General features: G+C 43.5%; 1 protein-coding gene across 1 annotated transcript in view; it reads right to left on the bottom strand.

Annotated features, from left to right (window-relative positions):
• Positions 1–8,493: 8,493 nt before the first annotated feature.
• The window catches only part of ANKFY1 (ankyrin repeat and FYVE domain containing 1), a 109,693-nt gene continuing 105,273 nt past the window's right edge, over positions 8,494–12,913 (bottom strand). Inside the window, exons 24-25 of the mRNA XM_049782151.1 lie at positions 10,288–10,378; positions 8,494–9,118 (exon numbers count right to left, since the gene is read on the bottom strand). Of these exons, the coding sequence (XP_049638108.1) occupies positions 8,986–9,118; positions 10,288–10,378 (224 nt within the window). The 3' untranslated portion in view covers positions 8,494–8,985. The remainder of the gene's footprint in view (positions 9,119–10,287; positions 10,379–12,913) is intronic.

Raw genomic sequence — 12,913 nt, 5'->3', positions numbered from 1 at the left:
TTTCTCTTCCTTAGCTTCCCTTATTTAAAAGATAAGTGCAAAGTTTTCAGCATTTTGCCTCATGAGGTCTTCCTGGGGCTAAATCTCTGTCTCTCCTAGATTTACTTTTTATTTGTTTTAGGACTACACTCAGCAGTGCTCAGGAGTTATTCCTGGCTCTGTACTCGGGTCATTCCTGGTGGTGTTTGTGGGGGGGACCATGTAGGTTGCCAGGAATCAAACCCACGTTGGTCACATGCAAGGCAAATGTGTCCTACCCTCTCTGTGCTATCGCTCTGGCCCCCTACTTTTGTTATTTGGACCACAGCTGGCAGTTTTCAGGGCTTACTCCTGACAGTGATTGGGGGTACAACCTGGGGTGCCAGGGATTGAACCCGTGTCATTTGTTTGCAAAGCAAGCACCCTACCCACTGTATTATCTTTGCAGGCCCTATATATTAGCTTAATTTTGGAGCTGAGGCAACCAAGGTCCAAGAAACTTACAAGATCACAAAAATAAAACCTGAGGGCTTGAGTGAAGCACAGTGGTAGGATGTTTGCCATGCAAGCTCCCGGCATCCCATATGTTCCCCCTGAGCCTGCCAGGACCAATTTCTGAGCACAGAGCCAGGAAATAACCCCTGGGTGCTGCTGGGTGTGGCCCAAGAACCAAAACCAAAAATAAAACCTGGAACTAGACTATAGTACAGCAGGGTGCTTGCCTGGCACATGGCTGACCTGGGGTCAATCCCCAGCACCCCATATGGTCCTGGAGTCCCACCAGCAGAGCTCTGTAAACACATTCTCAGAAGTAAGCCCTGAGCATTACTCGTTTGACCCAAAAGCCGAAGAGGAAGAAGAAGAAAAAAAAAGCTGATCTTAGAACTCGTGTTGTTTTTTGGGGCAAATAGTTTGGGGCTTGGGTCATACCGTGTGATGTTCAGGGAAACTACTGAACCTATGTGGACTAAGCAGTGAAAAATTATGGGCACCAGCCACATAGTTGAAAGCTGGCAATGTTTGGAGGAGAGGGCAGCCCAGGTTCCACCTTGCTGAAGCTGAAGCCCCTCTTGCTGCATCCACCACCCACAACTACCACTTTACCAATGATTCAACTTCACCACTCAATTACAACTCTGCAGCAAATAAACACCAAATAAAAACTCCATGCTGGCTGACAACACTAGGACCACCCACATATTCTCGTACTTCTGGAAAGCCTGATAGCTGAAAATATGCCACAAAAGACACAGTATCAGCTACAGTGCTTGGAATTCCTGGACCATGCAACATGGGACAACTCCAAATTTTTAATTATGAAACATCCCAGTAGGAACATACTGATTTAATGGATAATGTGTATTTGATATGAAGCCACCTAATGTTAGAAAGATCAACTAGTGTAAAATCATCCCCTCATTGTAAAATCACCCCACACAACTATTTCCAACCTCAGGTGAATGGGTCTGAAGAAGGGCAGCCTTAAGAATTAATAAACCAAGCCAGTCAGGAAAGCTTCATGGACTTCAGTGACTTCTCGCCTTGTGGTCTCTCTGAGCGTCACTGATCTTCCCGTATTCTCAGTACAAATTCAACCAGCAGGGGGGTTGGGGAGGGTCCAGTAGAGATAAAAGTACCTATCCAGGTGGACTTTTACAAGTCAAAAGGGCTTGGTGAAAAGAAACAGGAGGGCCTGAGCAATAGCACAGTGGTAGGTGTTTGCCTTGCATGTGGCTGACCCAGGACAGACCTGGGTACTATCCCCAGCATCCCATATGGTTCTCGGAGTCAGGAGCGATTTCTGAGTGCGTAGCCAGAAGAAATTCCTGAAAGTCTCTGGGTGTGGCCAAAAAACAAAAAGAAAAGAATCAGGGGCCCGGAGAGATAGCACAGCGGGCTCTGAACTTCTGGCCTCACAGCTTCTTGAAGGATCTTTCTCCTTCCTGGGAGCCGGGAGTCTAGCAGTATGGGGTTCGGCAGGCCCCCCGCCATGCCAGAAGCCTTCTTAACCAGGCCTGTGGGGGGTGCAGGACTTGGGTAACCCCAGCACCCCTCTACCGCCTTGCTCCAGATCTCCAGGGCTTCCCCGGGCCACTGCCTGGGCAAGCCGGTGAGTTGGGCCCCTTGGTGGAGCTTGAAGGTACCCTAGGCTTTCCCCCATTATCCATTCAGCTCCCTAAGGAGGATCTGGATGGGGCTCTGAACTTCTGGCCTCCCAGCTTCTTGAAGTCACTGGTAATCTCTTTCCAGTCTATATTTTCAAAATCGCCGCGCACAAGAAACATTAATAGTACTATCATTGAATTATGTTTTTATGTATGCAGAATGTCCATTTTGTACTCTGCTCTTTTGCATACCCCTTCAAAAGATCATATTTCTCTTTAACTTCCTTAACTCCTATCATCATTACTCCTCATTTACCCTTTCTAACTTAAGTACTGTAGAGTCCTAAGTCACAGACCAAAGTGTTGCCCTGGAGTTAACACCCACCCAACTATTTTAAAAGGCATAAAAAGGACACTTATGTCTTTTCAACATTTTATGGGTGTTTTCTTTGATGGCTATAACTTTTGCTGAATATTTTCTTATACAGTGATGATTTCTCCCCCCCCCCCCCATTTTCCTTTATCTTCTTTTTGTGAACTGCTCAATATGGAATTTGGTGTGAAAGAATCCCTCAGTTTAATGCTTATGTTTGAACCAAGTCATGGGTATTGTTGGAAATGTTCTTACGCCCCCATATACTCTGATAGCACCAAGTGGCTTTATTTCTTATTTGCTTAGGCACACTAAAATGGGAAAATACTATACATACTAGTAAGTTCTTATCTAATAGAGATGGGAGCATACAAATCTTGCAGTGCAATGGGACCTTACACCCTGAACACTGACATAAAGACCTGGCACAGGCCTCAAAAGAATAGGCATTCTCCATTCACCCCTGATCTAGAGAAGACATCTACAAAACATCCAAGGTTGTATATAACATCACCTGGAGGCATTCCTCTACCAGGGAAGACCCTACAGCTGCTCTGACATCGATCTACTCAAAAGAGACTTCCCTTAACACTGAGAAGACTTAACAAGAACAATGACCTGCTTACTGGACAGGGCTTGCTGTATTGCCCCTTAATTGTGAGGTTTGTCTATAACATCACCTGGAAGCAATCCTCTACCACGGAAGACCCTACCTCTGCTCAGACATCGACCTGCTCAAAAGAGACTTCCCTTAACACTGAGAAGACTTAACAACGACCTGCATACAGGACAGGGCTTCCTGCATTGCCCTTTAATGGTGAGGTGAAACGAGAAGACGCTCCACATCATGACTTCAATCTAGGATATGCAGATTCCAGGATCTTTAATACAGAAACATGATACCAACAACAGAGACTGTGTGAAAAGTGTGTTGGCACTACGGACAATATCTTGGATTGGACGATAACTTGCCTGGAGCCTAGATTTGGTCTTATGCCAGGAAACTTCAGGGGTAGGATCTCTTTGTATTTAGGCCAAGGTTATTCCTTTCCATGCCTCTCATATTTTTGTGGGCCTATGCAAACAACAATTGCCACTCTAACACCGTTTTTACTGTGCTCCTTTGACTCTAATCCTTAAAAAAAAAAAACCCACTTAAAATTTGAGGTTAACTTAAGCTACTATGCATGTACATGGAAATGTAAAAAATACTATGCCTCTAATGTTTAAGGAGTTACGTAAGTTTTATGGCTTTAGATTGCCTTGTGTGCTGTTAAGAAATATTATAATGTGCTACAATCTGGGGACTTGAGGGACAAAGTAATTGTACATGGATTCTGTTTTATTTATCTTAACGTTCTTTGGCTGAAAGTTCAAAGTTAAGATATCAGCAAGGGGACTTCTTCTGAGAATTATGTTATGGGTGGTTGTCCTTCCACTGTAACTTTACCTTGTCCTCTTTCTTTGCATCTCTTGTTCTCATAATTCAAAATAAAAAAATAAAAAAAAAAAAAGAAAGAAAGAAAAGAATCAGGGGTCCGGAGAGATAGCACAGCGGTTTGCCTTGCAAGCAGCTGATCCAGGACCAAAGGTGGTTCATTCAAATCCCAGTGTCTCCCATATGGTCCCCTGTGCCTGCCAGGAGCTATTTCTGAGCAGACAGCCAGGAGTAACCCCTGAGCACCGCCGGGTGTGGCCCAAAAACCAAAAACCAAAAAAAAAAAAAAAAAAAAAAAAAAAGAATTAGGAAATTGGAGGAACACCTTTGTTTTGGATAAAGGCCAGGTGTGACCTAACAAACTAGCAACAAGAATTTAGTAAAAGTTCTGACAGTGTCTTAATGGCGTCATCACAAGATGCAATAATTTTCAAATTTTCTTCTTGCTTTACTCATTTTTCCCCCTTTTTATTTTTTAAATTAGTTCGCCCACACTTACCTGAAAACAAATTATGAAACAAATTATGAACTATGTAACACATGGTTTTAAAGGAACTTAAATGACCACAAACATCTGCATTAAATGCACACTTTTACTTCATTTTATTATAAGGAATTGTTACAGAAAATGCAAATATCAATATTTGAAAAATACATTCCATTACACGTATTTCAAAGAAACAATGTTTATTGATAAATGCCATGGTCCTATCTGATGCCATCACCACACTGAGCACCACCCCAAACAGCTAGAAAACCCTGAAGATCTCCCCAAATGCATGCCTGTGGTCTCTGCCCAGCTACTGCCCTTCTTCACCTTGGTTTCACACAGATGGTGTGAACAGTTGCCCCGCATATATGCAAAAAAAGACACATCATTTAAGTTCAGCAGCCTGCCAACTCAAGACTCTAGCTATGGAAAACCAATGTTGTCAGTTGTAACAGGTTAATATATTATTATGCCACGCACAAAACAGAACCATATAGGCAATGATCTTCCAAAGAAAGTCTTTAAGGCATCTATTATAACTTCTGGGAATTTAATTATTGAGTTGGTTTATTTTTTTAATCTTGTTCAACAATCAGCTCTTCACTGTTACTTTCACAAAAAGGAAAAAATGTGCCTTCCAAACTCCTTCAGAAAGTTCAGCCTTTCTGCTTCCATCCTCCTGGCTGGGGATGGGAGATATGAAGCTTCAAATGTGGAAGTTGGGCTTGTCAGGCCCGACTCAGTTCTTCCAGGAAGAAGTGAGTCCAGGTCTTAGAAGAAAACTTGTTTCAGGAGTTCCTTCATAGCACCAATCTGTAAGTTGCGTTTGAAGTATCACATTTACTTGCTCATAAAGCCATCACCTGAGGAGTTTGCTTTTCAGGTATAGGAATCTGACAGTTCGATAGTGTTTTTTATCTCCACATAAAGAAAAGGTGATGGTCAAGGCTTTCCCCCAACTCTAGACTTTCCCTCCACCCCATGCCTATGGACAGGGTGAGCATGAGACCACACAGAACCACAGGTGGGGGTGTGTGACTTGGTATGAGTGGTGAACCCACAAGCACACTGAGCTCCATGCAGGGACCCCATTCAGGGATAAGAGTGAGGAAGCTGAATGGAGAGGTCAGGAATGACTCAGGGCTCTGAGGTAGAGGACTAAACAAGGGTTCCATAAGCCCCGCTTCTGAAGAGACTCTGGCAGGTGAGCTGAGCAATCAAATGCAGCCTCGACTAAACTAGTAATTGAGGCTGACAGTGCACAGGAAACGAACTCCAAAAGGAACACATGTTCTAAGACATTATTCAGTGAAAAATCACCAAAGCGAGAACTAAAATGTCCTAACTGTAGGCACTTTAAGTTTTGTGGGAAATTGCTGTTAGATTATATGAGTTAGTTTTAACCATTCAATTAATTGAATTAGCACATGATTTGTACCTTCATATTTAAGGGGGGAAACAAAAAAGGGAGACTGATAAGGGCCGGGGAGATAGCTCAAAGGGCTGGAACACAAGCTGTGCCTGCAGGAGCCCCGGGGTTTGGTCCCTGACACTGCATGGTTCTCTAAGCATTGTGCTGGGAAACAGCCCTGAGCACCATCTGGTGGGGCCCTCACCCCCAAATTTAATATCAAGAATACATTGTATAAAATAAGCCTGATGATAAGAGGCAGTTCAAATACCAATTCAGCAGAACAAGGCTAAACAAAGACCAAAATGTATTTTAGTGAAGTTGATTCTTTCTAGTTTACTCATTCACTTTTTAAAACATGCTAAATGAACAAAATTAGGCCTTTTGCTGTATTTAAGCTATGTATTAAAATGTAGTAATAACAGGTAGGCAGTTCCTCAGTCAAGTCTTGACAGCCTGGAGAACACAAAAGGAAACCGAGAGCTTGACCAGTCCCAGCCTGTGTATGTGTGTGTGTAGTGTGTGTGTGTGTGTTGGGGGTGGAAGGAGAGTGGGACAGTGTGTGTGTGTGTCTCTGTGTTGGGGAGTGGAAGGAGACAGTCCCAGTCCTAGTCCCAGCCAGCAAGCCAGGCAGCGCGCGCGTGTGTGTGTGTGTGTGTCAATCTGTCTGTCTGTGTTGGGGTTGAAGAAGGGAGACAGGACCACAGCCCCTACTCACCCAGTGTGTGTGTGTGTGTGTGTGTGTGTGTGTGTGTGTGTGTGTGTCTGTCTGTCTGTCTGTCTGTCTGTGTTGGGTATGGAAGGAAAAGGGGGACAGGACCACAGCCCCTACTCACGCAACTTGGGGTGTGCTGCCTAGTGAGCATCAACATGGCAGGGAGAGTGCCTGAGTATGTGTACAAGGGGCTTTTGCTAGTTCTACTGAAATGCACTCTGAAACCAGTGAAAATTCAAACAGTATCAGAGTGGTTCCTGGTTTTTGCAGATACAGAAGCTTGACTCAGTGTATTTTAACATGATTTTAAATGCAATCAGAGAACACTGGTCTGTGGGTCAGGAAAAAACGGACAGCCTCTGCCCTGGCCGAATGTCTGTCCTCTGTCCAGCACGAACATTAGAACACATATGCAAGTACCAACCACCATGTTTCATATTAGAAGCATAATATCCTACTTTCCAGTGAGAAAATCAAGCCACCTAATCAAGTCCCACCTCTGCAGGCTCTGTGCAGGCGACATAAAAGTCACCCAGCCCCGTGCTTCACACGGGCAAGAGTTTGCTAAGACTAGTTTTCCTATAAACATTCTATATATGAAATATTTCACAGACTTTAGGGACCAGGAGAACCCTTCTAATTTTTCTTTTAAACATTGTACACAAGCTCATATTAACATAGAAGCATATATATGTATACATATATATATATCTTACAAATCACAGAAATATCAAAAAAAATTAGCACTCTGGTTTTATCAACTCCTTATACACATTCAGGCAATAGAATGTGAAATTCTACAGCAACAGAGAGGACATAGCACTATCTAAACAAACAAAAACAGATGGTTAAAAATGAACAAAAAATTAGTCCCTTTTATACTTATAAATCATTAATGCAAAAATATGTAGTGGTTATTAAGTATCTGAAATAATTAAGTATTAATGAGATTATTATTTTTACAAATGAGATTATTAATCTTTTGAGTATAACTGCACAACACATTGTTATCTCAGATTTTTTGTTTTGTTTTAAAGCAGTTTTTCTCTTTAAATGTGCATTTTATAAAACTGGCCAGACTTTCTCAAGAAAGAAAATTTAACACCTCAGGATTAATATATGTAATAGCAGCTATTAAGGCCCAAAAAGTTCTGGGGGCATGTTCCGCATACAAATCCAAAATGGGGTCCTATACTTAGCCTTCAGTGGATGGCTCTTAGGTGACCAGCAAAACTGGAACAGAATGCCAACAGCAATCACAGATTACCTCGAGCAGGTTTCAGCAAGAACTTTCAACTCAAGGAGATGGGATCTGCCAGCTTGATGCTGAAGAGTCCCACTCATCACTTGTGTGACTCGCTCCAAATGAAACAAGCTGCAGGAATTTTTCATTCAAGACTTGTTAAGCTGAGGTTTAGCCAAAGTTGCTATTAGAATTACTAATGCATGGGAATGTAATTTTGGAATATGGATCTTTAAATTAGAATCACTAATAATGCAACTCTAAAAAAAGTGCAGCACAGTGAAAGTGCATTTCCTCTACCTTTCCCTGGAGGCAGAGTGACTGACTCCATAGACAGGACACAGCAAGATGAGCAAATGAGTCAGTGGCTAAGCAGTGTCAAGTTGCCAGAACATACCCGACACCTGAGCTGCATGAATGCTAGTAAAGCTTTTTGTTAAGGCCATGATTTCAGCTCTCATCTTAGAACCCTGTTTAGAAAAATTTCACTCTTTTTCAAAAGGGTAGCTCACAAAAAATACAACCAAGCTTCCAGCAACATCACAATAAAACAAAAAAATTCAGAGCAATGGGGCCGGATCGGTGGTGCAAGCTGTAAGGCATCTGCCTTGCGAGCGTTAGTCTAGAACAGACCACAGTTCGATCCCCCAGCATCCCATTTGGTCCCCCAAACCAGGAGTGATTTCTGAGCACATAGCCAGGAGTAACCTCTGAGAGTCACTGGGTGTGGCTGAAAAAAACAACAACAAAAAATCAGAGCAAGAGGATCCTGTTATCTTTATAAAAACACTGCAGAAAATTCCATAGTTACTGACCTTTGAGTAAAGTCAGCTTTTATCAAGCAGCCAAATGCCAGCTTCCTACTGTGAGGCTCTGCCTAGGAAGTCAGCCTAGACAGGAAGAGACAGACTCTGTGATGACAATGAGCTACTGGGAGAAAAGTGTCCTTGGGTGGTGCTAGCAGAATGGGGCCTAACTCCTATTAAGTTTAGTACTTAAGGTTAAATTGCCTGGTCCAATTTCTGAGACTTCTAGTGGATTCAATCACAGACGGACACACTGACAATCATAGAGAATTGTTTCCTGGGGATCTAACACCATGGTCCTTAACTGTTCCAGTCTGTTGCCGTAGAAACTGCTGTAGAAACTGTTGTCTCTGGGTGTGGTCAAGCTGGTGAGCAGAGCAGCTGCTGAGGTGGCCCGGGAAGTGGTATGAACTCCTAGAGGCTCACTAAGAGACCCCACCCAGAGTCAGTACATCAAAGCAAATGTTGCAAACTCGCACAGGCTTATTCAGATCAAACTTTATAATAGGAATCTCCTTGGTTGAGCATTTATGGCAAAGAAGACGTCCGCAGTGACGACTGTGGAAGCAAAAACAAAAAACAGAAACACAAAACCAAGTACATGAGAAAGATACTACAGTACAAATTGCTTGCCCAGCTCTCAGGAGGCCACAACTACATTCTCCATAACAAGGCAAATCCATGACTGGCACTCTAGGGTCAGTCCGACCACTTGTCGGACAGGATATAGCAATATTACATAATCACTAGTCTATGGAAACAAAATTCTAGTTAATAATTAAAGTGGGTGCCAGAGCGTAAGTCTGAGCAAGTAGAGCATTTGCCTTGCACACTGCCAACCTGGGACCTGCCCGGATTCAATCCCTAGCATTCCATATGGTTCCCCAAGCCTGCCAGGAGCGACTTCTGAGAGTAGAGTCAGGAGTAACCCCTGAGCACTCCTGCCAGGTGTGGCCCAAAAACAAAACAAAAAAACCCCAACAGGGGCCAGAGAGATAGCATGGAGGTAAAGTGTTTGCCTTTCATGCAGAAGGACGGTGGTTTGAATCCGGAATCACATATGGTCCCCTGTGCCTGCCAGGGGCGATTTCTGAGCATAGAGTCAGGAGTAACTCCTGAGCGCTGCCGGTGTGACCCCCCCCCCCAAAAAAAAAAAAAAAAAAACAGACAAAAAAACCCAACAATTAAAGTGATGCAGGAGAAGGCTTTCTGACAATCAAGAGTGGTTCAAGGGCTAGAAATACGAATGACTGGTAAAAGACCGTGCATGCCTGAGACCTGAGTTCGATCTCCAGGCCACAAAAAAATCCCTACCCTTAACAAAAACAAAAACAAAAAAAAAAAATATATATATATATATATCAGCTCAGCATTAGCAAAAGTAAACTCACTGAATCATTTTAGAGGGAAGAGCTCCTTAGTACTCCAGAAACGAACACATCTGAGGAGAAGCAAGCTTCCTTGAGAACAATGACCCCACCCAGAAGCCTGGGCAAGAAGATACAAGACCTGAGAAACTATCTGAACCTGGAACCCCATTTTTCAGAGGAAAGCCACCAGCCCAATCTCCCTATTCTCCCTCAAGTGTTTCTCAGTATAACCCTTCAGAACAAAGCTGTATCCTGATAAGTTCATGTCTTATCATGAAAAAAGAAGCAAAGAACATCACAGAAGACACCTTTGTGCCTCTGGCAGGTGATGATGGAGTGTTGGGGGGAGTGTCTTACCAGTGATGTTTGCGAGTTGTAACTCCAAACTTGGCAGTGCACTCGTAGCAGTTGGAGCCATCACACCATGGAGGTTCCTTGGACAGCATATCTGCAACACAGGCAGAACACTTACTTGGTCCTGTCAGACAGTGAAAGTGCTAGGCAAGACTTGATGTTCACAATGCAGAAAAGGCATCTGTATTCCCATGTTTATCACAGCACTATTCACAATAGTCAGAATCTGGAAACAACCCAAGTGTCCAAGAATAGATGAATGAAAAGAAACTGGTACATCTATACAATGGAATTCTACACTATTATGCTAAGCAAAATGAGTTAGAAGGAGAGGGACAGATAAAGAATAATCCCATTCATGTGTAGGATATAAAATTAAAAAGAATGTATGGAGGGGCCGGAGAGATAGCATGGAGGTAAGGCGTTTGCCTTTCATGCAGGAGGTCATCGGCTCGAATCCCGGCGCTCCATATGGTCCCCCGTGCCTGCCAGGAGAAATTTCTGAGCCTGGAGCCAGGAATAACCCCTGAGCACTGCCGGGTGAGACCCAAAAACCACAAAAAAAAAAAAAAAAAAAAAGTATGGAGGCCAAAGCAATAGTAGAGCATTTGCCTTGAATGCGGCTGACCTGGGTTTAATCCCCCAGCATCCCATATGGTTTCCTGAGCCTGGCAAAAGTAACCCGAGAGCTGCCAGGTATGGCCCAAAAACAAACAAATAAAAAAACGATGGTAATAATACCCCTAAAACTATAGAGAAGAGGCCTAGGAGGACTGGTTCATGATAGGAAGCTTGCAAAAGTGGGAGACTACAGTTAGGGCAGAAAAGAGACCTTTAAGACTACGACAATTGGAAATGATCACTCTAGACAAGAACTGGGTGCTGAAAGGAGGTAAAATGATATAGATGGTACCTCTTCAGTAACAATACTGCAAACCACAGTGTCTAAAAGGAAAAGAAAGAGGGGGGAGGAGGAGTAATAGCACTGTGGTAAGGTGTTTTCCTTGTACGCAACCAACACAGTACGGATTGTGGTTTGAATCCTGGCATCCCATATGGTCTCCTGAGCCATTTTTTTTTAATTTTTTAAATTTTAAATTTAAAAATTTTTAAATCACCAGGGGTGATTTCTGAGCACAGAGCCAGGAGTAACCCCTGAACGTGTCTGGATGTGACTCAAAAACGAAACAAAACAAAACAAAAAAAGAAGAGATGGGGGGCAGAGCAGTGGTGAAAGTGGTGAAAGTGGTAGGGTGTTGGCCTTGCACACGCTAACCTTAGACAGACAGCGGTTCGATCCCCGGGGTCCCCTAGGGCCCCCCCAAGCCAGGAGCAATTTCTGAGCACATAGCCAGGAGTAAACCCTGAGCATCATTGGATGTGGCCCAAAAACCAATATATATATATAAAAGGAAGTGAGAATGAGAAAGGGATAGAAAGAGAAAAAGAAAAATGTCTGTTACAGAAGCAGAATGTGGGGAGGATGGAAAGGACACTGGTGGAGGGAAATGTGCACGGTTTACTTGTATAAGTAAAAATCATGAACAATTTTGTAACCATCTCATGGGGAATCAATTAAAATATTTAAAAAAATGTAAAAAAAAGACTTGATGCTCAGAGACAGAGAGAGCGAGAGAGCGTGCGCGCAATGAAGCAGACAAAATAAAACACGAGTGATGGGGGCCGGGTGGTGGCGCTAAAGGTAAGGTGCCTGCCTTGCCTGCGCTAGCCTTGGACGGACCGCGGTTCGATCCCCCGGTGTCCCATATGGTCCCCCAAGGCAGGAGCGACTTCTGAGCGCATAGCCAGGAGTAACCCCTGAGCGTCACCGGGTGTGGCCCAAAAACCAAAAAAAAAAAAAAACAAAAAAAAAAAAACACGAGTGATATGGATGAAGGGGGTTATGTTCTAAGTGACATACAAATCTTCAGAGGAGAATGCGGAGAACTTTTGCGAGGTTGAATGGAGAGATGAAAATAATGCTTAACGCAGTGAAATGACACTGCATGCCAGAGGGAAACACGTCTGCAAGGCTGGAGTAAGGCCAGGAAGAGGTTGGGGATCAACAGCTAGGTAGGTAGGCATGGAAACGGAACAGGGAACCAAGATGAGAAAGGAAGTGGTTTTGTGAGGGGACACAGGAACAGGAAGGAGTCAAAGATGATTCTCATGATTCCAGATGGAATGAGTACATCAGTGATAGAACTGCCAATAAAAGGAGACACAAATAAAGAACCAAGGCAAGTCTGGTAGAAGTTCAGTTTTGAGAATGCAGAAGCAGTGGGGCACTTGGGTTAGGGTTATCAGTATAAAGCAGAAGTTCCCAAACTTATTTGGTAACTATTAAGCGCCCCCTGGATAGATGATTACTTTCCTGGGGGCTAGGAGGGTCATACTTGGTGATACTCAGGGGGCCTCATGGAAAGCAAGGGCCTTACCTGCTGTGTTATATCACACTCTGGCTCCCAGATAGCTATTTTCTAAAAATGAACAAAACTTCCCGATTGCATAAAAGCTACTATAGCCCCCAAGGTATGGCCCAGTGTGGAAAAGATGGTGTAAACCATAATATGTGTATCCTGGACTCCCAAAAGACTAGGAGCCAAGCAATGCTCTGAGTGCTCTATAC

Source organism: Suncus etruscus, chromosome 1 (genome assembly GCF_024139225.1).
Source record: "Suncus etruscus isolate mSunEtr1 chromosome 1, mSunEtr1.pri.cur, whole genome shotgun sequence".
NCBI lineage: Eukaryota > Metazoa > Chordata > Mammalia > Eulipotyphla > Soricidae > Suncus > Suncus etruscus.
This window is presented reverse-complemented; position numbering and strand designations above follow the sequence as displayed.